A 26,524-nucleotide genomic window follows, 5' to 3' on the forward strand; every position below is an offset into this window, starting at 1 on the left:
AGAGAACCCCCTACAGAAGAAATCAAAGACACTGAAGTTAAGCCAATAAACACGTTGACGAGTTATTTAGGTAAAACCTATGTAGTGCAAGAACAATGACACTGTATATGTAAAAGCTGTGTTACTTTGGTCACTACAGCATTCATAACTAATTACAGCACTACAACTACACGTGTATCCACTGAGTAAATATACCCTTCATAAGGTATTTTCTACCCTCCTAGGTAACACCAGGAGCAGTTTTGGAAATAATCAGTTACTATTCCTATGTGTGTTATTCCCTATTCCCGCTGCTAGGTCAGCAATGTATTCATTTACAGGTTGTGGACAACACAGTTAAATGTATTTTAAAAATCGGTGTCATCCTATGATGAATGCAATCATTTAAGTTCTTCATGGTACAGAAGGTACTTCCAAATAGTAACAACAAGAAAGTATCTATGCAAAATTAAGAGTTTTGAGAAAAATTATGTAATTTTGGAAAAACAATATTGGTATTTGAAAATATACAATCTGTAAGTGGTAATGCTGACAACGTAACAAAAAGTCTGTTGTGCTATTCACTACAGCACACACACAGTCTCTCACACTGCTAGCTAGCTACAAGCACTCAAGAAAGAGGGTCAGAAAAAAATGAGATCATTATTCCTAAATGTCTCCTGAATGTATTGGTAATTGTAGCTGGCTAGTTCTATGTTTGTATAGGGAATTATTCCCTTTGTGAACTGGATGAATGGGAGACATCTCCAGGGGGCAAAGAAGATGATCAGAGAAGCAAAGAATTCCAATTACATCTATGACATGACAGACTCTTGAAAAAAAGTCTCCAAGTGTTTCGAGGCATTTCAGAAAAGAAGAAAAAATAGCTTCATTGTTTAAGTACCCCTTGAAAAATCATGTAGTTGGAGTTTTGATATTTCCATTTCTTAAACAAATAAACACTTGAAAAGCATTCAATCTAAATTCAGTGGCATCGACAGAAGTCATTTCACAATTTAACCAGGCTCTGGAAGAAGGCCCAGGGGAATAAAGGTTAGTCTGCTTTACACAAGTGGCTGTTAGTTCTCTCCTTCATATCAGGTGTCAATTCATACTAATCCAATTTCCTGATTAAAAATACTATTATGAGTGGCAACTATTTACTAACCACTATGTAATGTGGTGAAGATGTGAGCCCAGCTCATAGTAACATTCTTAAAAAGACTGTAACAAAATTCCCCATGCAATGGTAAATATAGTTAATGCGTAAAATGTTCAATTCATTAAATATATTTATATATTATATATTCCCTCATCAAAACTGCCCTCCTATGAAATTTCAGACAGGGGCTGAGAATGGATGAAGTACGCTCTAAGTCTCACTCAAAAATCCTGAGGGATTGCCACTTTGGAGGTCAAATTAGGAAAAAAAGAGACACTCCAGTAAAACACGGTAATTTCCAAAAATTTATCTTCTGCTCCACAGATATCCCAAAACAGGAAAACATATTAAAGCTAATAAAATCTCCCCAAAAAATCTGGAAATATTACATCTAGAAGCCATCCCTGCAATTCTTTACCAAATAACTTATTCATTCCCCAGACTGAATATAAAATAAAGTCTAAATGGCTCCAGATCTTCCCAGCCTTGCCATTTGATTCAGATGCATATACAACACTGACCTTCCTGTCATGTTCAACCACAGCAAGTGAAAAAAAAAAAAAAAAAAGGAAGCGTACTGATCACTCTGACAGGAAAATATGGTTAAAAAATAGACAAATTATCTAGTGGAGCAACAAAAGCACTGTTCTCACAGAAACAAATGATTATGACATCCAAACAAACCAAAGCTCGAACCAATTTTTAGTATACTTCCAACAGTTTACAGATTCAAGATTTCAAGAACACAGAACCACCTTTCAGTATACAGAAGCTGCCTTTAATTTTTCCAGAATCTTCAAGTATTGGTGTAACATGTAGTTCATTTTAAAAGCAAACAGATCTCACTCATGACCTATTACAGTCACAGACTCTACTTAAACAGGTGACTTACAAGCAAACTGCAAACTTAGATTTATATTTTTTATGATCTGGATACTCCAGATGGTGACATTTTGCAAAAGATACTGGAACATAGACAACAATGGATTGTTTGAAATTAAATGCAGCCCTTACTTCAGGGAAGAATTAAGTGGGGGCCTAGCAATGCTTAATCTCAAGTAGATACAGATGTTTACAAGTAAACAGATGTTTAAACAGCAAATCCATCCTTACTCACCGATGGAAGATGTTACAGATACCAAAAGAGTTATGTTAAGAAACTAGTGTGTAACAAAAGAAATTGAAAAAAAAAAAAAAAGAATAAAAAAAATACAAAGATGCTTTAGCTATGGGTTTTCCCTGCTGCAGACTGTAAAATTTAGTTTGAGTTTACCATTTGGTTTTCACCACTGGTATTTGTAAGCCATTCAACATTTGAAATATCACATATTAATAAAACTTCTTACAGTGAAATGAAAATGTCATTTCCACTTGTTAAATCTGCAAATACACAACAACTCATTCCAGGGCTGGGAAAAGGGATTCTTAAAAGGGCACACTGGCAGGCTTACACAGAAATTTCTGATTAAGACAGCTTCATATTTGACAATATATTTATTGATTTGAGGAACATGGAGTACCAGATATAGTAAATGTATGTACAGTGGAGTGGTCTGGGGCTGTACTAAAAATGGAAAATAAGAATTAAATCAATTCAAGACGATAAAACTTTGATGTTTCCTAAATTACATTCATACCCCTGAGCTGCTAGACATGTTATCTATGATTTTTCATGCAAGTACAGTGTACACTAATGGGAATAGACGTGGAACATTACGAGTATCTTTGAAACAAACTTTAGTATTGACACTGTTGCACTACACTTATAGATTTTTATACAAAAAAACAATCCTATCTGCAGCCACTTGCTCTTATGGAAAAAAAAACACTGTTTAAAATTATATAAGTAACTACAAAAACTAAGGAATTCAGAAACTAAAATAAAGATGTGGAGAACCTCAGACTGTGCTGAGGTCTGTGAAAGGCAACGTGCAAAAAAGAAGCATGTATCATAGGCTTGTGCAGGTATGAGAAGGAGAAAGAAAAGATACAGACCCAAACGTATTTAGTTGACATCAAATGAATGAAAGCAGTTGAGAATGCATAGAGGGGGAGTTTGTTTTGGTTAGGATGTTTGTTTCTCTTACAGCTACTATATATCAAGTAAAGTTTCTTCTTTTATTCTTATAACTGGGAAAAAAATAGACATACAATATTTGTACACTTTTAATTGAAAAATGCATACATAAGCTAAGACATAAGTGAGAGTTGAGCTGAAGATAGTAGCACATTTGGACCTGAAACAGACAGTCATTGATAACTTTTGTATAAACAAACCCCATAATGAACGGCTGATCCTTCAAAAACCTCACGAGAACCTGGCTGAAGACTTACAGGATACCATTCACCCGCAAGGGCACTGCTGAACTGCACGCACCTTTGCAGTAATCTGCGGGATCCTCTTGCTCCTCATCGTCGGACCCTAGGATCTCCTCCTCTGGCTCTGGCGGGGCGGGCTCCGGCAGGGGTGGCGGCGGGGGCGGCGGTGGTGGTGGAGGTGCAGAGGGGGCTTTCTGCTGAGGCTCTGGCCTGGAGATGAAAGAGAGAGGACACTTCATGAAGAGCTCGGTCAGCGGCAATCCGATTGTTGAGAGGGGAGGAAAGATGCTTTGGGAAATGCGAGTGAAGCACATCTCTTGTTATCTTTTCTATCGCCTTGCGATGCCCCAGGGAGGCACGGACAGAGATGCGCCTCACCGGGCCAAAAACAAGTTTCAAGCGAATTTGGACTCGTTCACTGGAACAGCTTGCAAAACATACAGAAAGTACATAATAGATATGGACCGGCTTGTTCAATCCCTGCTGAACAGTTGAGGTGTTAGACCCATGTTCTTGAGCATAACTGAGAAGAAATGTTTTCCAGAGAAAATCAAGGTAATCGAGTCATTCAAAAGCTCTCGCCCTCTAGCTGAATGAAGAAAGATCTCATTAACACCCGGCAAGAAGCAATCTTCTAGTGACGCCAGCACAAAGCAGACCACTTAAAACACTTCTCATCTGTAGCTGCTGCCAGGACTATGGAAAAATGTATCAGCACACAAGATACTGAAAACAGCTATTAGTAAGAAGGAGAGAGAAATTAATCTTCCTGGCTAGCCCATGTGCACACACAGCATTCTTGAATATGCAGTGACTGGGTGAAAAAGCCACCACCAAGCAAGAGATGGTATTCTGTCTTACTTCTTCAGCTCACAAAACAAAACAAAACAAAACAAAACAAAAAAACAAAACAAAAAAAACAACCAGGAAAAAGAAATATTTTGTTACTCAAAGTGTTCTATAGCTTTTTATGAGAAAAATTATACTTGGTATTTCTAAACACCTACAAATTACTGACATTTTGAAATTCTGAGTGTTTTCAGCACACATAAAAAATGAAATCCAGAGTGGAAGCCTATCTGTTTGTGTAACAACCAAGAAAACCTCCAAACAGGTTTATGCTGTTATTTTTTTGTATTCATACTTCATACAAATAAAAAATACGTATTTGTAAAATGATATACTTGCAAAATACACTTGCAAAATAACTTAAAGCATGCATGCCGCCAAAAGCTGCTATAATTTGCATGTATATCTACCTCAGATCTAAGCTGTCTCAAAAATGTCATATTTTATCATTCAAATAACCACAACTGAAAAAATATGGTAACTTGTTAGTTTTTCATCTCCCAAAACTCAGATTCAAATGCTTCCTTGATCATGAATAAAAACTATATTTATGTTTATCCTGCTCCTATATTCATCCTTCTCATAATCCCCACCACTTTTTTTTTTTTTTTTTTTTTTTACTTTTTACACACTGCAATTGTTCAAGAAAGACAGCATTTGGAGTAGACAAGTACACAGTTGGTCAGAAATAAATTCCATTGGCAAGATGCACCGCCTGCACAGCAGCTGCTATTATGCCTTTGCTTTAAAGGACATTACTGGAAGTTGCACGCATACCAAATTTATCTGCCTGATACTTCTTTCAGAAAATACCATTCTTCTACGATTTCAGTAAACGGTCAGATTTTAAAAGGATATTTGGAACTAGTTTATTATTGGAATACAATGGCTTAAGTTATGTCAAGCAAGCTACTATCATTCTACCTCATTCTGAGCACATTTCAACTTCATTATTTTGGTCACATAAAATGATACAAACATGGCAAAAATCTAGCAGATTAGAGCAATGTGGTACCGGTCATAATTTCAAAAATCCATTGGAGTTGTGCTGATTTTGTCTTTTAAGCAAACAACTACTAGATCTATTTCTTCACATGATAAAAGCACTTCTGGAATTGAGATTCACACACTTTGTCACTCATTTTGAAATAACTGTCAAGGAATACCAAGAATCTCCTTCCAAGAGAGCAGAAGAAGGAATTTATTTCTAGGGAAACTGATTAACAAAACAGAGCTTCTTCTGAGTCTTTCTCAAGCTACTATATTTGACTTCGGTTTGCAAAGGGTTATTTTTTCCTGTCTACAATCCTTGCTGCATTCGGTACCCTGGCATTCAGAAGCGTTTTCTTATTCTCCTTTGTGGACATCAGGAAGGAAGGGGGGAATTCATTTCCTTCTGGGGTGATTTATGATTTTATCTGCCAGTAACAAACACTGATTTAAATTGAGAAAGATCTTTGATTTGCTCTTTTAGCTTTGCTTGCACCTTTGGAAGCAATTGAATGTTACAATGTGGAGAAGGGTGAGGGAAAGAAATGCCGCTACGTTACACCAGCCTGCCTGCTAATTCTGTATTACTGCCTTCTTTTTCCATCTGCTTGCTTTAGTTTGGGATTCTCAGCAAGGGACATTGTTGTTTGGTTTTATTCACTGTTACATTTCCGAGCTGTACATACAGATCAAGTCTTCAGCACTTGACTTGGCCGCTTAAGTTCTGCCTACAAGTTCAGTAGCTCAGACTAGCATCACCGATGCTTGCTCTTCTGCCAATACACAACTTGACAATAGTGAGTTATGACATCAGTCTGTGAGAGAACTCCAGTTTTGCTGTTTCTTAGTAGCCCTGTTATTGAATTGGAAATGTAAGATACTATGAATGTTCCAACAACCACAGAATCACAGAATGGTTTGGGTTGGAAGGGACCTTAAAAACCACCCAGTTCCAACCCCCCTGCCATGGGCAGGGACACCTCCCACCACACCGGGTTGCCCAAAGCCCCATCCAGCCTGGCCTTGAACACCTCCAGGGATGGGGCAGCCACAGCTTCTCTGGGCAAAATGTGCCAGGGCCTCACCACACTCACGGGAAAGAGCTTCTTCTTTATGTCTAATCTAAATTTACTCCTTTTCAGTTTAGATTTAGATATCTTCCTTTATGATGTATGACAAATACACAATTCATTCAGCTTACACTGGGCATTTTTTTTAGTATAGAATTTTTTAGTGTAGAACTGCAAACTTGTTAAAACGTGAACTAATTTCTCATTGAAGTGGACTTCAAAACATCTTTGACATGAACAATTCAGACATTAAGAAAGCTGTAATAAACATGCTAACCTCCATTTCCTTTTAAGAAACATAGTTGTCCGAAACTATCATAACATAAGCTATGCAACAGTTGCCTTATTTCAAATGATTTCTCTTCTTAATATCCTAACATGTTTTATGCAATGACGTGCATTATGTAACACACCCATGCAGAGGCATACACTAAATCTATTTTTCTTCTTTCTGCAGTAATCACTTGGTACTCTGTGGTCTACCACTACTAGGTTATTCATCACCATCCAAGCACAAACACTTAATTAAAAGAAGATGACACACTATTTCTAGACTCACAGTATTCTGACAGTGGGCATGCAGAGAACTGACCGTCTCCACAGGCTACAATGACAAACCTTACTATCATATAAAAATAAGCAATACAAACAATTAACAAACACTACTCAGGATGTTTTTATCTTTTATTTACTCATTTCTAAACACGGCACAGGCTGATCAAAATACAATGAAATCCTATTTTTAACCTACTTTTAGAGGGAATGCTTAATAAAAGACAAAAGAAAAGCTGAAGCATTTCTCCTCTACAACGAACACAAAGGAATATATGCCGAAATGCTAACTGGGGTCTTTACAGCAAAGCAGTTGCCCTCTTCAAGAACCATAAAATTACTGACATCTGAATTTTACTTCTCCCTCATGGACACATTGCTTCATGGTCCAGCTGGGGAACAGCCAACAGTAAAAGCAATCAGCGTAACATTAAAACCTGGAGATGTTGAGAAAATTGTACCATGACAAGTTCGGGAAGAGGTGTCCAGCTTTGTTGTGGCGGGTTGCTTTGCTATTCCTCTGTTTCGGAAAAGGTAAAACAAGAGCAGCGAGGGTGATTAAAAACACGAAATGCCTTCCATATGGGAAGCATCTGAACATACCAGAGCTCTTCAGTCAGGAAAACAGACAGCAGAGATCTATAAAATCTTGAGAAGAACAGAGAAAGTGAATAGGAAATGACTGTTCACTGCCTCACCCCACACAAATTGAGCCAAGTTTGGAAAAAAACACTAAATTAAAAAAAAAAATTTACTTCCGTGACACGGCGTTAAAAGCTAAAGCCACTTTTTTTCCCCGGATAGCATGGGTGAGAGAAGCTTACCTATGCCCAAGTAGGGATCGGTAAAACTCCTGGAAGAAAGATCTCCTGATGGCTCGAAGAAAGCCACCTTTGACTTGGGAAGCATGAGATGGATGGATTTTGGAGAGTGTTCAGCACATCAGGGCCCTGCCCTGTGCTCCTCCTGAGGCGTCTGCTCCCGGCCAGAGGGCCGCAGCCGCACCTCGGGCCTGACCTGGAGCGGCCATTTCATCTCCAGACACTCCTGCCTGTTCCTCACCAAATGAGTCACTGTCATGGCTAAAGCACAGAACAGGCTTCAGGCCTCTTCATCCAAAACCCTCATCAGGAGAAAAATCATGTTTTTGTTGTTACTATCAAGCAGTGAATAAGAATGCATTGCAGGCAAGATTGCTACGCTGTAAGATTACTTGAAGAAACCAGCATGGTGCTCTCCACGGGGGACAGGCATAACCCAGGAGGAGACCTTCTCTGTGAACACTGTAGGCATGATGAACTACTCAATTTTTTCATTTAAAGACTACCTTTTGGGTAGCAGAACTTTAGCCTGAATGCAGCTAAAACCTGATTCTCCTGCCTTTAGAAGAGCATTGTCTCAGAAGGAAAACAGACCAAGTTAAATGAAGAACTACTGTGGGGAGACAGAAATAGATGAGATGATACGGCTAGGCTAAAGCTACCTCAGCCTAAGGGGAAGACGAAACTTTCCTTAAGATTTACAGATGAATATATCCAGAGAAATTTATTTACTAATAGAAAATGCAATTAAAAGGAAGGTAAATGACTCCTTCATATATTTAATAAAATAAAACTTGGAAACAACTGTGTTCTAACAATGTTATGAATCTCCTGCCATGTCCACTGAGGCTCTTTGGGGAATTTCAAATTGAAGAGAAAACAAGGAGGCAGGGGGAGGGTAACCATCAGAAGAAATGTGCTGTAAGCCTCCTAACGCTGAGATGTGAGCTTTCAGAGAGCTGTGAGTGGGTGTGGGTCCATCTGGAAGGAGCTCCAGCAATGCTTCCCTCCAGATCCAGAAGGCAAAATCATTCAGGGCAGGACTCTCAGGTGCTGCAGAGCTTACAGGCTGAAATCTCTGCACACAAGTCTCTTCCAGCTGCTATTAACTGCTTAAGGACTCATTTATTAAAAATCTTTCTCTAATGTCCAAATGGTGCCTGCTTTTCTAGTTGAACTCCTGCCTATTCTTTTTCCCAAATGCAGATTTAGTTTAATTAGACACACGCCTGCTAACAGTGAGCTCTGTGAACCTAAGACAGCCTTAAATGAAGGTTTTCTAAATAAAGGCACGCATGCATGAAGCAACAAAAACAAAAGAAAGAAATCAAAACAACCCCTAAGTTCTTCTTCAAGAAAGAAAATCGTTTAAGATGTAAGAATTTTAAATTTGTTGCTGTAATTATGCATAATTTAAAATTTTAACAGTTATACAGTGCTTGTAATTTTATATTATACTACTTTGTAATTATGCCAGAGATTATTTTACTGTTTTTAGAATCAAAGACTATAAATTTAGAAGGAAACAGGTTATAAAGAGACATGTTTTAACTAACTCCAAGAAATTGTTCAAGTGAACTTCCTGAGACCTAAAGCCTAGCTTTAAGTGAAAAGCTCTACTTGGGTTCTTATATCAGTGCAGACCCAAGAATAGACTTTCCAATTCTAGAATATCCATGCATAAAGGGAGACTGCTGGTGTGTCCCAAGCATGAAGCAGTTTCCACATCTGGTCATTATCCAACAAAATTATCATTCCTCCAGGGACTGTTAACATTCCTTTCAAAGACAGCATTATAACTTACAGCATCCACCACTGCTCGTGGAAACCCCTCCTGGAGCAGGGGAGGCTGAGACACAGTGGCTTCTGTAACCTCAAACAAACACCAAGACAGAGATTTAATTTTTCGTTCCCTTTTTGCGTGCTATCCTTTTGGAGGCAACCCTGGGCTTCAGCGTACACTGAAGGCAAAGTAAAATGCCAAGGAAGTCTGCCTTCTTCCTTTCAAAACAACAGGTACTATAAATAAACACCATTTCAAGCAGCCTTCTCATGCCTCCACCCCAGCCTAGCAGCAGAGTACTGCTGCTGTGAGACATTCTTTTCTTTTTCTGCTCCTGACCATGGAGTCTCTCCTTTTCCTTGCAGGAAATTACACAGACACGAGGGATGATGAACCCACGAGCTGAGCTTCTCGCTGTGTGCCCACGCCATCGGCAGATCCAAGGCAAGGCGAGCAGGAGGAGCCCACCGCCAAGGGCAGCGTTGAGGGGAACCAGTCACAGCCTACGATTATAACACACTGCATCTAACACAAAGCAGTAAGGTCTGCCTGCCTGGTGGACAAAAGAGAAACTGGCTCTTTTGGGCTTTCTCTGGGACAGCTACACCAAGGTCCCAGAACCAAATGGTGTCAAGCTCTGAAAGTCAGTCCTCCCCCCAGTTTTGTTCTCAAAAAGCTGCAATTCTGTTAAAATATTCTCAGGGCAGCAAATCATAAGTTAAACCTATCCAGGAAGCTTCAATCTTAGCTGTATTTATCATGTTTTCTTCTCACATACTGGTTTCTTGCAGAGTTCTGCCTTCCAGACCCTTTCTCCATTACAGACTTGCAGAGGGGAAAAAATAATATCAACATTCAAGAAAGAAAAAAAGACTCGCCTGGTGACACAAAGAGAAAATACCTAGCAGTATACTCAGCAGCTTACACACTGCCCATATTTCTAGCCTCTGGTGAAGTGTTGTAAAGGTTGAGAAAGTTATTTTAAAAAATTTGCACCAAATCCCTAAAAGACAAAGAGGAGAAATCCTGCTGTCCTAGCTACGTGGGAGACGTACCGATCAGCAGAGAATAAAGAGTTTCTTGTATGCACATTCTAACAGATGGCAAAATGAAACCTCCACCTGAAGTCAGACAAGGCAGCTCGCTCCAACAAAATGATAAAAGCCTAGTTAAAAAACAAACCAGTCTCATATCTCCATATGAAGCTTCGCCTTCTCCAAATTCTCCTTTGAGAAGGTGCTTCCATCTCTGACCATCTAGAAGACCTTACAGGAGACACCGGCGTGCAGCGAAGGACACAGCCACTATTTCTTCGGCTTCTTTTTCCATATTACTGTGGTTAAGCTCTGTGATGGGTTACTTTTAACAGAACGACTCACACATGTATAAATGGAAATTATTTTCTGACTCTCTTTTTGGCATGTTACATTGTAGTATTTAGCTTTTTACTTTGTGTCTCATTAAATTATAGTGTTTCTAGTCTTTCTATTAATAAGATATGATCAGAAAGCACGCTGCTTGTAGTTTCGGTATCTTACAGTTGCTACTAGCAACAAATTTGCAAGTTGTGAAGGGGAGGAAGGAGAAGCATCCTCCGCTCTCCAAAAGCGCTTTTTGACCCTGTGGAAACAAGTAGATTTAACAGAATTGGCATCAAAACCCCTCACATCAACAACCCAACAATACAAGCTGACAACTTCCATAGAGTTAATATAAACACAGGTGCACCATGAGTAAATATACATTCCATGTGTTATAAATTAAACAAATACAATTGTGATAATCAAACCGAGCAGAAATAAGTCAATAAACACAGCATTTTGCACCCCTTTTCACTTGTTTAATGCAATCCTGACCTCAGGTGATCATCCCAATGCAAAAAAAAAAACCAAACATTATTTTTCATCCCCTCGCTTACTTCATGTTTGGGAACCTAGTTCTATAGGGCAATGAATGACACATGGGTAAACAGACAAATGTTTTGGATGGGACAAACACTGGGGAATGTAACCGCCAGGGGGAAAATAACAACGGCCTGAAGGGGTAAGGTCACACTTAAGGTTACACAGCAGCCGGACGAACCTCTTCATCTGCAGCAAATATAAAGCATTGCAGCAGTGATAAATTCTGAACGCCAGTTTGAACTCCATTGATACCAAACTCCACCTTGTTCACCTTGCTCTCCAGAGGCCAGAACAACATGGATTCTTTATAAAAAGCTATCATAACTCCTTTTCTCCAACAGACCACTTTCTTTCAACATGAGGGATTGATCTCAACCTTTCTAAAAACACACAACGCACTCCTAAACTTCCAAGTGCTATTAACTACTCCTCCATGTAACTTTACAAGAATTTTAACCAAGTTCTTCTCAACTTCCGCTAACATTTAATTTTATGAAAGTACCTATGCTTGCATTGCAGTAACAGTAAATAATAAAAACAAGCTAAATAAGAGCAATTTAAACCTTTTTACCTTAAGTATTGGATGTACATTACAAATACGTCTATCATTGAAAAAATTGTCAGGTTAAAATTCTGTTAAGCTGTTAAAATTCTTCCATTTGGGGTATAATATATGTGGGCATAAATACAATATATGAAAACATCTGCTTTCAGTTTCTCTCTACATATTGCTCACCACATTAATTTAAGTATAGATTTCTGTTATGAAAGCGGATATCATAACATAAATCTATAAAAGAAGTAAATAGATTGCAAAGTTCAGAAGCAGTCAGAAGTAAGAAAAAGGTAAAAAGTTACAGATGAATGTGTTTTAAGAAAACTCATTCTCATCCAAATACAGACAAACAGCAAGCAGCTGGTTTTAAATACAGCCTCAAAACCTTAAGGGCTGCACCTGTGCTTGGAGGTGAAAAATTGTTAGCATCCATTCTTCAATAGCTGATATTATTATAAGCAATGAAATAATTTAGGAACCTGGATGCTGAATGACCATGCATAAGCTAGGACCAAGAAATGAGCAGCCAGGAGGCACAACCATGGCATCTGCGCAGGTCTGCACACTGTCTTCTCTGAGCTTTCCTGCACCTGAAAGAGTTTTTGCAGCAAAAATTTCAACAGTGGTGAAAACAGGCAGCTGGCAACCTCTTCTGGACACAGGAATGTGACCAATCTTTAGCTCTGAATTACAATCCAGAACGGTGACACCAGCGACCATGATTCTGGCTGTTAAATTTAGAGACTGACTTTTCATCTCCGGTATGTGGACTTTCACACCGCAGCAAGGCTGACTCGATGAGGCCTTCTTCATTTTCTTCTCGGGTGGCATACCATGCCATTTGTAACTCTTTACTTGGTGCTTCTGTCTTTTTGTCTTCGTAGAGGTGGTAGCAATTATTACTGTTCAGACACCTGGGAACAATTTTATTTGGATAATTGCTTGATAAATTGATCTAGAAGAAAAACAATAGCTTCAGTTTCTAGGAAAAATAAATCTTCTTTTAAAGTGCCTAGCTCTCAGAATGAATTTTTCACCTTATTTTTTATACTCTTTCATGCAAAGTTAGAACTGATCTCTTGCCCAACAACCATCTGCGCCTCTTACAGAATATGGCATCTTCTATTTATTTGACGTAAATGCAATGCCATATGCTTCCCAAAGCAGCTGCATCCAGCGTCCTCTCCTGTGACACATTCCCTCAGTGCACAGGTCGTTATTCTTCCTAGTGCTGCTCATTCAACATTCCCAGGGAAAAATACCTTTCAACCCCTTATTCCCATCAACCACCTCTCTCGTGGGCTGTAGGGCTCGTTTTGGAGCTCTCCATTTTGTTTGAAGTTTGCAGCTTAAGGTCTGTTCCCTTGGTTGGACCTCCTCCAAGTGGTGGTTGCCTCAGGAGAACCAGGGAAGTCACCTCAGTATTTTAAAGCCCTGTCCAGCCTGTTCAACTGGCTTGGATGTGGCAGTTTTGGTTACCGAAAACTGTGATGAGGTTTTCAGAACCTCTTCTGTGTCAGCAAGTCTGAGAGTAAGGGTTATCCAACCATCTGATTCATCCCAGCCTTGGCGTGCTTTACCTCACAGCATGGATGCTGGATGACTCACTTACACGAATATTCCTATTTCTAACAATAATTGCAATTCTGATCCACGGTGAAAAAAAAAATCAAGGAATCCCAGCTGTCGTGGAATCCCAGCCGGACATTTGCTCTCGTAGAGAAGACTTAAGTGTGAGGATGAGCCTGCCTCCTGGAATAAGATCCTTCCATATCCCATGCCTTGATACCAGAACGCATCCTGCACCATGTCAGCCACCTACAAGCCTCAGGAAAGGCAGCTCATCTTGCAAGGGTAGCTTCTGAACCCAGTTAACAATACGAAGAGGACAGCAATTATCACTGCTGGGAGTAATACTCCATTTCACCTCTTTCACACAAATAATCCCATCTCAGGGTTTCTCAGAAGGCCAATGGTGTCCTGAACATTAGCTAGAGCTGTTAGAAAAACTGAAGAATTTTCAGATTCCAGGTTTCAAAAGCCAGAGGTCAAGGATAATTGGCACAGCACAGTACAAGACAGAAACACGCTGACGCTGACTCCTAATGACAGTTAAAGGATGGTGACATAGCTTCAAAGATATAGCCTACACAAAGCAGAAACCAAGGTCAAAGGAACTTTGCAAAGTTTACTGCTGACAAAAATGGAAATACTGAGTTTTATGGTGGTGGCACAGCTTCTGATCTGACTGGTGCTAAAACTAAGATATGCTACATATGTTTGCGATGTATTGCCTTGACTTTCACTAAGCTGAGTCAGTGCCAAAGCTGGCTAAAGTCTACTCTGGCATCAGCTCAGTTATCTGACAAGCCTCAGTGAAGTCTTCAAGAAGCTATGTAGACTATCAGCAGTAATGGATGGAAAAGAGTTGAAGAAAACTCTGAGCTGAACACTATTTCAAGAGAGGAACTGAGCATTGTGGGCTCATCTCACCTTATGTACCTATAGTTACTACAGAGATAAATAAGTTTTTCTACTCCTGAACGAAGAGGTAGATGCAGTGAGTGCACACATGGGTTATCGCTTAAAAGCAGAATTTTAAATTGCTAAACCTCTAAAAAGGTGATAGCCAAAACACAAGCTGATAGCAAGATGGGATGGAGATGCTCTGTTATAAAGCAAGACATCTTTAAATCATTAGCATGACCAGGCAGCCAAGCCTTGGACAGCTGTAAAATGCTTTTGAGCTTAATCTTGATTTATAGTGAGGGTGCCAGACATACAGAAGAGGCTAATACTCCTCTGTGAGCATTTTATCTACTTGAATTTCTACAAGAGTTCCAGTTAGGATAAATCAGCTTCCTTTAGATATTTGACGAATTCCTGCTAGGCAACACCAGATACAGATTAGCCGTGTAGTGCTAGGGGTGGGGATGATTCACTGAGATGCACGGAGCCTTTCACGCTTCTGAGGAATTCTGCTTCCAGCCAGGTTCGTCTTCTCAGAGGGTTCTGACTTCCCAGAACAGCCCACTTCTCCAAGGTGGAGTAAGTACTTTATGGTGTAGGAGGCATAGAGAAATGCAAAGAGACAGATGAGCGATGTCTCACCCTAGTCCACTCAAACATGAAAGACAACGTGCAGGCTTCAGAACTCCCTTCCCTTTGTGACTCCTGGTACCCAAATGAAAATGCAGCATTTCTAGGAAGCTACCGGATACCTTTAAATCATGCCTTCCTCACTCCTAACTTTTCATCAATAACAACGGAAAAGAACTACCTGAAGATCTCATCAACATAGATTTAATTCTCCAGAAATATAACTTTTAGGGAAGCATAAGAAACAGCCAATTTTTTGTTTATTTTAAGCACAAACTTCACCTTCTTTACCTCTGAGTGATGTCCCAGTCGATCCCTATCCAAATTTTCACAAGTATATAGAAGACACTTCATAAAATGGATGTCTCTAATTCTTCCAGTTTCATCTGACTTCCCCTTAGGTTTCTGCGTATCAGCTACAACCGTTTCTTGAACAAACATTAACACTTAATAAACACATGGTAAGCAAAAAAAATAAAATAAAAATGGAGAAGCAATGGTGTTAAGCTACTGAACAGTCTTCAGCAAGTAAGGGGCATGAGAGCCTGGTTTCCTAATCATTCGCCGTGCCAAGGGGAAAAATAAAAGGAGTCAACGTAAGAGGTCTCCTCATCCTTACGATGCTAAAAATAGAAAAAGACATAGTAAGTCCCACTGAAAGGTAACAGGAGGTTGAAAGAACAAACAAGAGAGGATTATCTTTTGAAAACCCACAGAAAATGAAAAACAGAGAGATAGGATTGCCACAAAAAAAGAATGAGATTTATCTGGAAGTCCTCATAGACCTTTGTGAAAATAATTTTAAAAGAGCGGAGAGGTGAAAACTAGCCTGAAAAGGCTAGGACTAAGACAGACTGATTTTCGTTTTGTCCCTGTTTTGCATCAGTGCTAAGCTCCCCTTGCTTTCAGTACAGAAAAGTCCTTGCTATTTCCATGCAAATATATCAGCAATAATAGTGTATTTAATGGTGCTTTTCTGTAACGTTAGAGAAACGCAATGAAAATTAATTTCCTATTGCAAAGAGCAAACAAGAGGTTTCCATTTCCACTGTTACACGGATCTACCTCTTACAACAGATTCATAATCGTTGTTAAATGTGTTTTTTTTTTTTTTTTGTGGTTTGAAACATTTCCTAGCTAAAAATGTAGGTCTGCACCTCTTCCCTTGCACAAAAATACCAACCACAGGCCCGTGTCAGCCCTCCTCACAGTGCCTCGGGGTTGCCATGGAAACTGGCCCTGCTTTCTGCTGCCAGCACCGGCTCCGTGTGAGCAGGAAAAGAGCTTAAATAATATTTATGTAATATGCAGCAGAGACCGTATATACAAGTTTTATGATTTTATGGGAGGCCTGCAGACTGGTTAAAGTGGCTTCAAGAATCCGTGGATTGTTTCATTCAGGCATTCAAAGTTTATTTATATTGCTAGGCTCAAAAATCATACCACAGGGAATATATACGAAAGTGGAATTCACTATCTTCTTTTTTCCTCATTTTCGATCAAAGAGACAGGCGGGCTCCATACTTTGTAAGTAAATAAAATCATGTGTTCTTGAATGTATGTACTGTGAAAAAAATAGAATTTGATTTCTTCCTTAAAGTGAGACTACCCCTACATCTTATTCCCAAAAAGCCATAATAGATGACTAACAAAGAGTTTTTTTGGTAGCAGACTGATTTTGAAACAAAAGAAGGCCAACCTAACCTTCATTATTTCCCTTACTTTAATAAGTGACATGTGTTTCTTCTCTTCCCCCCCCGCCACCCCCTTCTTTCAAAGAAATTTTGTGTAACAGTACTGCAGGAATTCGGCGATTCTCTTTTTCCTGACTAGAAGCTGACACATTCTTCTGACTACTCCCTGACACGTCTGACTTACCCTGTCCTCTGTGCAGTAAATAATCAAGTGTACCTTGCCATCTCGAATCTTGTTAAGTCACTGTCTTATTTACAATCAAGCTTTGTTAGATCACTACGTTATATCAATAAATATATTGCCGCTTCTGTCTTCTGAGTGAAGTATATAATTTCATCCGTGACAGCTGTGTACATGCACACAGTCACCTTTCATAGCATGGCTGAGGCGGGCAGGGCCCTCTGGAGGCCGGCTGCTCCCACCCCTGCCCAAGCAGGGACACCCAGAGCAGGCTGCCCAGGACCACGTCCAGGTGGCTTCTGAAGATCCCCAAGGAGAAGAATCCACAGCATCCCTGGGCAGCCCGTGCCGGTGCTCAGAGCTCAGCTTTTAACACCAGGCATGAGATCAAGAGACACGTTCAAACTTCCAAAGACCAAACAACCCAATGAATGGTTAATGCCCCAGAAATGCTTTCAATACCAAAGCAACTTAATTAGACAGCTTACTGTAAACACCAGTTAGAATGGAAATTACCCTTTGGGTCTATTTAAAGGGGGTGGGAGGTGGAAAATGCTGTGGAGAGTCTTAAACATAGAAGAAAAAACCAGCAGTCTCATTTCCCTCACCTGTGTTAGACTTTCTCAGCACACTTTTTCATAGGTAGCATGTTTGGAAAAGTACATAAATTGAGTATTTCTTTTGTCTAGAAGAATTTCTGACTAGAAATATGAGAGTGGGAGACCAACTAGCATAGACACACTCCACTCAGCCTGGGAAAGTGTTTCAAAGCCAGGTTCAAATCCCTAATCTGAACGATCTGAGATATAAATTTTACTTCAAATATATGTTGTTCTAGCCTATATCATAAGTCAATACTCAAAGCCTATTGCTAGAGTTAAGTCTTACTGTCTCTCTCACCTATATAGCTTTTTTTTCCAGATAAAATATTTAAGTTGCAAACATTAGCTAGAACAAATTATCCTTCCTGAAACAGAAATCCTATGGAAAAGGAGTAGACCCAAGAACTTGAGTGCAATGGTATCAGACGGGCTCTGGTAGGACATATCAAAGATCTACATAACACCAGTATCCTTTATCTGAGAAACAGCCCTGTGCAGATGTCCATGGGAAAAGCTGAGCACAAAGTTCCTTCTTTCCCCAGGCAGTCTCCTGGTCTCCAACAAACAGCACCTCTGAGACCGCCAGATGGGACCGCTATATATTTAGTATCTCCCAACTCACATTTATTGCACAAGTCTATCCAGTTCCCCCTTGAGCACGTGGAAGTTTACAGCATCCGCATGACATGAAATTCCAGAGCATAATTACACCTTTTCCAAAGAATCACCTTGTTTTGTTTGCTCTGCAGCTGCCATCTCATAGCTTCAGTTGACATCCCTTGATTCTTGCACTGAAAGTGTCTGAACAGTCATTCTGCAGTCACCCTCTCCCTGGCTCACAATTTAATAGACATCTACTGTATCCCCCTCTGCCATCTGTTTTTCAGTCTTGAAAAGTCCTACTCAGTTCTGTCGTTCCTTACAGGAAAGCTGCTCCATAATTCAAGATCCTCCCCTCCACTCTTCCCAAACCTTGTCGTGCCATACCCTTTGTATGCCATACAGGCAATGCGTGATGGGCTTATGCTGGCATAATGATATTTTGTTCTTTGTCATCTCCTCCTTTGTTCCTTATCATGGTTTTGCTTCTTTAAATCGTTATTGAACATAAGGCTGATTCTTTCATGAAACACCTGCTTCAGTGTCAGTTCCCTAAATAAATATCACCTCAGAATCCATTATTTTATATGAAAAGTTAGGATTACTTTTCAGTATGTATCACTAACGCTGAATCTCATTTGACACTTTGCCATACTAAATGTTGGTGTGAACATACTGAACTATGCTTGAGGGAGCTTTTTGACCAAGAACCATCAGGCTGAAAAGGCAAAACACTGATACGAACGTAATGAACTAAGCTTGAAGGAGTTTTTTAAACCAAGAACCATCATACTGAAAAGGGAAATAAGAAATGCATACGCTTCCACCAGATAACAAAAAAAATAAGCTTTTTCGTATTTTCAGGAAAACAAGAAACTAGTTTTGATTGCAGGTTTTTGCTTGTTTTTGACATCCTAAGTCTATGACTAGCTCACAAGACTGGGGCTCTCCAGAACTGCCTAATTATTTTCTAATGAGAGTGTGATTATGGTATGAGTTATTACTTCTTTGAATAGAAGTAGATTAATCAGTAGTTCTAAAAGGAAATGACATTTCCTTTTAAAATATCGTTTTATATAAAAATAATTATGTATCTCAAAGTTTAAATAAATGAGATTTTACTGTAAAGAGATCTGAAATTAAAAATATTTACCAAAGTAATACATAGACTCTTGCTCTGCTTTAGTTAGCATCAGACAGCATCACAAAACACACACGTTGAAAAATAATGCAAATAAGACACGCTCTTCAAGATAATCTTATCTTTGCCTCAGAGATACTACCCAGGGTTCCATCTAGCTTGAAAAGAACATAGACAATTTATCAATACAACCAGTGACTTTAAGGTAGTTATCATATCCACAGAAATTCACGTATAAAGAAGAAGTAATTGTCATTGCCAAAACAGGAAGAAAACATTGGCATGAAAATCTTAGATACTAAAGATTAGACTGAAAGAGGGGAATAGTGCTCATCATTACACATTTGAAGCCATACGTCAGAAAGATAAAATGTCCCTTACCTAATACAGTAATGTAAGGAGACCACTAGAAATCTAGTTGTCCTAAACTCCCTCTACCATGACAGAGGAAAAGGGGCAATTAAACATTGGGTAAGTAGTAAGACAGGTATTTAATTTCAGATGAATGATGAATGTTATATTAAAATAATTATGCTTTTTATTAGTTGGGGACAAAATTAAATAGTCCCATCACACAACTGTAAATTTCAGTGATAACTAAAAGGTTATATTCCCAGAACATGACTAAAATGAACTGAACATTTTACAGAATTAAGCTTTGACCAGGAAAACAATCCTTCTCTGGTAAAAGTGGCACTAAAAGATAGTACAGTGATGAAATGTAAAGGTAGATGAGAATAATTTTAATAACAACTGCACAGGCTGCATTGTTATCTATTTGTAAAACTATAGAATCATCTCAGCCAGCACAGGACACACAGCTCAGAGCTTACAGCAGATTTTGACTAAGCAGTCTAGAGAAAACAGTAGCTGCTTCAAGCAATTTATAAATTAATAAAACTCATCCATATGTTTGTAGCAGGACAATATATTTAAATATTTATTGAATTTTACAGAGTAATGTTTCATTTCATTATTATGATTGCATAGGAGACCCGGCCTTTGTCATTGTATTTATTTGGTGTTACTCAACTGATAAGAATATATTCAAATAAAGACCCAACAAAATAGTAGAAGGCTGCAATTCAACAGAGTAACATTTAAAAAAAAAAACACTTTCCCTTCATCTGTTTCTGTACAAATTGTTATTCATAGAGGTGCCTGCTATTTTAACTGCATACCATTAAATAAAAAATAAGCAAAATATTTTTATGAATGCTTGAGATCTCTAAAATGAATATGTAACAGTTTTAGTTTGAAAGCAGCTGCTCATTTTAGCAAACAAGAACTCTAGTGTTATATTGATCTTTGTTCAGAAAGGTAGTAGAACGGGGCTCAGAATATCTTCCACAAAAAACGTATCTTCCTCCACATGTGGAGGATGCATATATTTTATGCATTGCATTCATGTCAACAGTATGAAGAAGTTTAAGATCAACTAGGTGAAAGTGTAAGACGACTGTAATATATACAAAAAATAACAAAATGAATGGGAATTAATCCTTAAAGTACAAACTTTTTTAATATAAAATGCCAGTTGGCACTTAAATTTCACAGGAAACCTCAGGCAGTTTGCTCTGACTTTGCCTTAAAGGTATTTTTCCTACTGTCAGGTCCCACTGGAAACAGCACCATACTACCTTATATGCTAGCATTTGCTGAACTACATGGAGTTGAAATGGATCCCAAAGCTACTGCCTAATAATCAGAGTTTCAATGACTAGAAGCAAAATTATTATAATAATGTGGGTTTAAAGTACTTTTTAAGTTCCTTTTCTTTTTTATCAATCCACAGAGTAAAACATAAGTAAAACGTAATTTCTTCTAAGCCAGAAGAAATTTAGCTTACAGGAAAACTTTCCTGTGCATCTTCAAGGTTCTGCTCGCTGCCAACTTTAGCCTCCCAGCACATAGCCTTCAGATGACCTATCCCAATGAGAACAGACAACAGTCATAAGACATAAACAGGAAGATACATTCATTTATTTCCTGTGTATTTTCTGACTCTGCTAAGAAAAAGTATTTATATCAATTAAAGGAAAACAGAGACATCAGAAATATGACAGCTCATGTTTTCTTGCCAGGTTTTGAGCTGAAGACAGGCTTTTGGTTAAAGCATGGAGATCAAAATAAATGGAGTTTAAAAAAGTAAAAACAATGGAGTTAACAAGTCCAAAGATTTTGCCTCAACTAAGACAAAAAAAGCTACATTGGTTTGCCCCTTCAGACTGTGTTCCTCTTTTTTTTTGCCATTTATTTCGAGCATTTTTCTATGGCAAGTGTTTAATACTTCGTTATGCAGTATATTATCCCTGTTGAAGATAATCACAATCTTCCTAAAAATGGAAGTGTCAAGGGTAGACAAAAGTTTCCCTTTTGCGAGGAACAGGCTGGTTAAGTCACAAGCATTCAGTTTGCTGAATGGTGTTATTTTGCATACAAAATCCTTGCTCTTGCAGAATTACACGCAACTATGAGTTTGACATTTCTGCAGCCATGATGCGGCTGCTCCAAGTCGCATGAAATGGCAGCAGTGAGGGTGCGACGTGATGATTGTGAGCAGAACCACAGAAGAGCAACCAAAATCTCTGTCAGCAGAGGTTCTCCTCTGACATCCTCCACAGTGCTAAGGATTCTCCACGTAGCTTTAGTGTGACCCTGCTATTTAATAGGTAGAGAATGGACTTTCTGGCTCTTAAGACAGCCAAGGCACCTTCACTTTGTTGTACTCTTATCTTCTACTTTTCTTTTGCTTAAGTTAATGCCTTATTACTTAAGTTAAACACCTTTGTAGAGACGGCCCTTGCATGAAAATGAAAAAAATAAAAACAGTAAATAGCACATTAAATTCAAAGTACTTTGTATGACAAATTAGGAGACTCTAAACAGGGATAAAATGTTTCAGGAAACACTTCCGAAATTTTTCCAACATCTATTACAGCCAATGAAACAACAGCCTATGGAAGAAAAACTGACAAAACAGTTTCTAAAAGCTTCATTGGTAGCATGTAAAGTAAGGACCAGAATACAGTATCATTCTGAGTACTGTAATGAAACAAAAATATGAGAACGCACACATACAGAAGCAATGGAGCACACACACACAAGATAGTAACAGACTATCTTAAACATGCATCTTTTTCCTTTTCAAAAAGCAGATTTGAGACACAGACACCTAAACATTTTTGGGCTTAAGAACTGTAGCACAGCTCCGTCCCTTAGATATGCTGAAAGTAAAAAATAATCCAATTCATTTTGTAGATGACATAAGCATCCTTAGATTTTATAACAGAATTTTATTCAGTTCAAGGGAGTTCTCAGGAACCAGAAAGCAAGTCTGCCCCATGAACTTTACAGAACTATGGCAGTAATTTGCATGGTGCAATGCAAAAAACATGAAGATAGTGCCTAACAAATTTTGTGGCCTCGTATGATGGGATTACAGTATTGCTGGATAACGGAAGAGCAACTGAAGTCATCTACCTGGACTTGTGCAAAGCATTTGGCACTGTCCCCTATGATATCCTTGTTTCTAAACTGGAGAGTCAGGGATTTGATGGATGGACCACTCGGTGGGTAAGGAATTGGCTGGATGGTGGTACTCAAAGAGTTGCAGTCAACAGCACAATATCCAGGTGGAGACCAGTGACAAATGAAGTTCCTCAGAGGGTACTGGGACTGAAGTTGTTTAACACCTTTGCCGGTGACACGGACAGTGGGATCGAGCGCACCCTCACCAAGTCTGCCGATGACACCAAGCTGTGTGGTGTGGCCCACACGCAGGAGGGAAGGGATGCCATCCAGAGGGACCTGGGCAGGCCTGAGAGGTGGGCCTGTGCTACCTCATGAGGTTCAACAAGGCCAAGGGCAAGGTCCTGCACTAGGAGGAGAATTAACTGAAAGCAGCCCTGAGGAGAAGGGCCTGGGGTTGTTGGTTGATGAGGTCAGTATGACCCAGCAATGCGCACTTGCAGCCCAGAAAGCCAACCGTGTCCTGGGCTGCATCAACAGAAGTGTGACCAGCAGGGTGAGGGAGGGGATTGTGCCCCTCTGCTCTGCTCTCATGAGACACCATCCTGAGACACATTCAGCTCTGGGGCCCAAACATAAAAAAAGACATGGACCTGTTGGAGCAAGTCCAGGGGAGGGCCACAAGGATGATCAAGGGGTTGGAGCACCTCTTCTGTGAGGACAGGCTGAGGGAGTTGGGGTTGTTCAGCCTGGAGAAGAGAAGGCCGCAGGGAGACCTTACAGCAGCCTTCCAGTGCCTAAAGGGGGCCTGCAGGAAAGCTGGGGAGGGACTCTTTGTCAGGGGGTGTAGTGATAGGGCAAGGGGGAATGGCTTTAAACTCAAAGAGGGTAGATTTAGATTAGATAAGGAAGAAATCCTTTACTGTGAGGGTGGTGAGGCAGTGGAACAGGTTGGATAGGACTTTGGGCAACCTGGTCTGGTGGGAGGTGTCAAGCCCACTCCAGGGGGGTTGGAATAAGATGATCTTTAAGGTCCCTAACAACCTAAACCATTCTAGGATTCTATAGACTTCATATTGAAATTAAAAAAAAAAAAAACTATTATTTGTTCTTTACAAAACAAATCTAGGATATTAGGGTCACACAATGCTGGGGAAAAGGCCCTCAGTCATAGGCCTTTCATATACGTATGAAAGGCTTACGTAGGGTGAGAAATTACTCTAGATGTCCTCTAAGAAACACAAAAATATCTTAAAGCAAGTCTGAGGGAAATGCAAAGCTTTCAATTTTCTTCAGCATACTTGTTATACAAATAACAAGCACATTCTGGCTTAGGAGGGATTTTCCTGCTAATTTAAAACTCGCAGCAGTTAGGCTTGTAAAGGAATGGCTCCTTTGGAAAACCTGGAAACAGTGGAAAAAATAACTTGCTTGTTGCACTCTGTTACTCCCCATGCTCAACTAACTGCAGTTTTGCATACGTCAATTTGTTAATTCTTTCAAGAAAATCAGAACCTAGATGTATGATGCTACATATCAAGAATGCAGGAGATCAAACTCGAAGCGTTCTCCTACCCATACCACAGCAGAGGTCCCACCTGAAAGGCAGGTGCAGGCTGCTCTGGCTGAATTTCCAGCGACGAAGGGAGCATGACAGAAAACAAGGCAATGGATAAGACCTGTAAAGCCGTATTTTTCTTTATGCAGAAGAATATTGCCGTAGCAACATACATGAAATGAGTTTCTGGATTTTTTGTATTATTTTCCCAGCTTGTGACAGTTCTGCAAGGCTAAATAACTGAGCATATGATTCGATGCCTAAAAAAGGTTTATGGATATAGACTTAGAAATCCCTACAATGCCTGCAATGCTCAGATGCTTTTTTTTTTTCCCCAGTTAAATTACTCTGCACTTTGAAAGAGACTAGAAGAAATGTACTCATGGGACGTAATTCTCTCATGGGAAGGATCAGTTCTAAAAATGAACAGGCTGCCTAACCTGTTAAAACTCTTGCAAAAATACCCCAGATTTGCCAAGCACACTACATAAAAATTTGCAGGTAGTAGAAACACATCTTCTATTTAATTATTCTGTAGTTTTATTTAGACTACAGCTGAAAATAAAATAACAGTCCTTCTGTTAATTTCTTTCTTCTATCTAGGATCAAATAATGATGAGGAACTATACACCAGGTAACCCACATAAATTAGCTAAATATAGAAATTCAAATTTTTAATATATTTTTTTAAACTGTACACTTGCATGATCTTAAGTCAGACTACTGCTTCCCGCTTGTGCAAGCTAAAAATCACCATAATGGAAATGAAAAGGACACCTAATAATTGTGTCATTAAATATACTGCTGCATAAATGACTGTTAAGACTGGACAAATGCCTCTGCACGAAGTTAAATGCTTAAGGTCAAAAAGAAAGAACACGCCAACAAACAAAGTGTTCTTCTGTATTTTCCTTCTAAATCAAGAGATTGAAATCTGGAATGTAGGTCTTTGGAAGAATATCAAAAAAATAAAAAACAAAATTGCAACCATTTTTTTTCCGTAAAAACATGCTCTGCAGATCCCATTTTTACACATCAATCACCAGTCCAAAACAAAGAAGGCCATGTTTTGCAAAACTACCCTCCTAAAATAAGCATGCAAAAAGGGCAGTAAATTTTAAAAATTACTTCTGCAAGAGGGTATGAATAGAACAGTAAGTGACAGTTTTGCAAGTCTGCTTCCAAACCAGCAGAACGTGCCCTCAATCCTTCCAGGACAGGGAGCATAGTTACATCAAAACACGTCTGAACACAGGATCTAATCCACACCAGAAGCTGATAGATGTAGGCATACTCCTCTCCCAACTCAACTTGAAAGGCCATAGTAGGCCATCCTTCAAAAAGGCTCAAGTCTAAAACATAATACAAACAGCTGTTAACCTTTTATCTGCATTACTGTTTCCAAATAATTTACAATACTTTGGAAACACAGCAAATAATCAGATAATTAGAACAGGCCAGGTTACTCTGGCAGGATGAAGAACCATTTTATGGAAACTTTAAATAGATGGTCAAACCTCAAAATGCAAAACATTCACCCAGCACTTATTACGGGACTTAAGTCTACAATGACCAGTGCACCATAGAGTTGTTAAAGTAATAAAGGCCCAAAGATACATGGAAATAAGTCTTACCAAGAACAGAATCAACCTTTTATTAAAATATTTCTTGCAACCATATTCTCAGCACTGTCCTCTTTTGTCCACTATTCTCCACTCAGCACAGCTGCACCAGCTCCTCCAGGGCCTGAGGTCTCCCCACTCCTGGCCAGCACAGGGCCCCAGGAATTTCTGAAGAGTGCGGTGTATGTGAGAGTGCCTGAGCTGATACATACTGATGGTACTGCCAGCTCTAGGCTCAGATATTCCTGGGTGTGATGATACAGCCTGCCTGGGCTACACACCAGAAACACCGTCAGGGGCGCTTTTGAAAGAACTCTTCTCATAACATCTCCACCTGCATGGTAAGGTCAAAGCACCACGGGTATTTGGAGCCTTCTCAGTACAACCAGGGAGCTTTAGCTGAAAAACAGAGATGCCGCCTTTGAATGTAAAAAGCTGATGGGTCCTTCTGAAGGACCTATTCCTTGTGCTATGGATCCTTTCTTAAATTATGAAATGAAGGGAGGGAAACTACTGTAGCAAGGCACAAAGAAAATTACTCATATATAATGTGAAAGCATCCAATTTAGAC

General features: G+C 39.3%; 1 protein-coding gene across 10 annotated transcripts in view; it reads right to left on the reverse strand.

Moving 5' to 3' along the window:
* SRPK2 (SRSF protein kinase 2) overlaps positions 1-26,524 on the reverse strand; it is a 144,805-nt gene that overhangs the window by 41,234 nt on the left and 77,047 nt on the right. For 6 of the 10 annotated variants that reach the window (XM_080575350.1, XM_080575348.1, XM_080575353.1 and 3 more), the window contains one exon: positions 3,519-3,670. In XM_080575350.1, the coding sequence (XP_080431476.1) occupies positions 3,519-3,670 (152 nt within the window). Of the gene's footprint in view, positions 1-3,518; positions 3,671-12,734; positions 12,842-21,151; positions 21,229-26,524 lie in introns of those variants that run through there. The other 4 variants (XM_080575351.1, XM_080575352.1, XM_080575344.1 and 1 more) reach the window with 2 other exon arrangements.

The sequence above is a fragment of the Anser brachyrhynchus genome (genome assembly GCF_964034855.1).
Source record: "Anser brachyrhynchus genome assembly, chromosome: 1".
Classification (NCBI taxonomy): Eukaryota; Metazoa; Chordata; class Aves; order Anseriformes; family Anatidae; genus Anser; species Anser brachyrhynchus.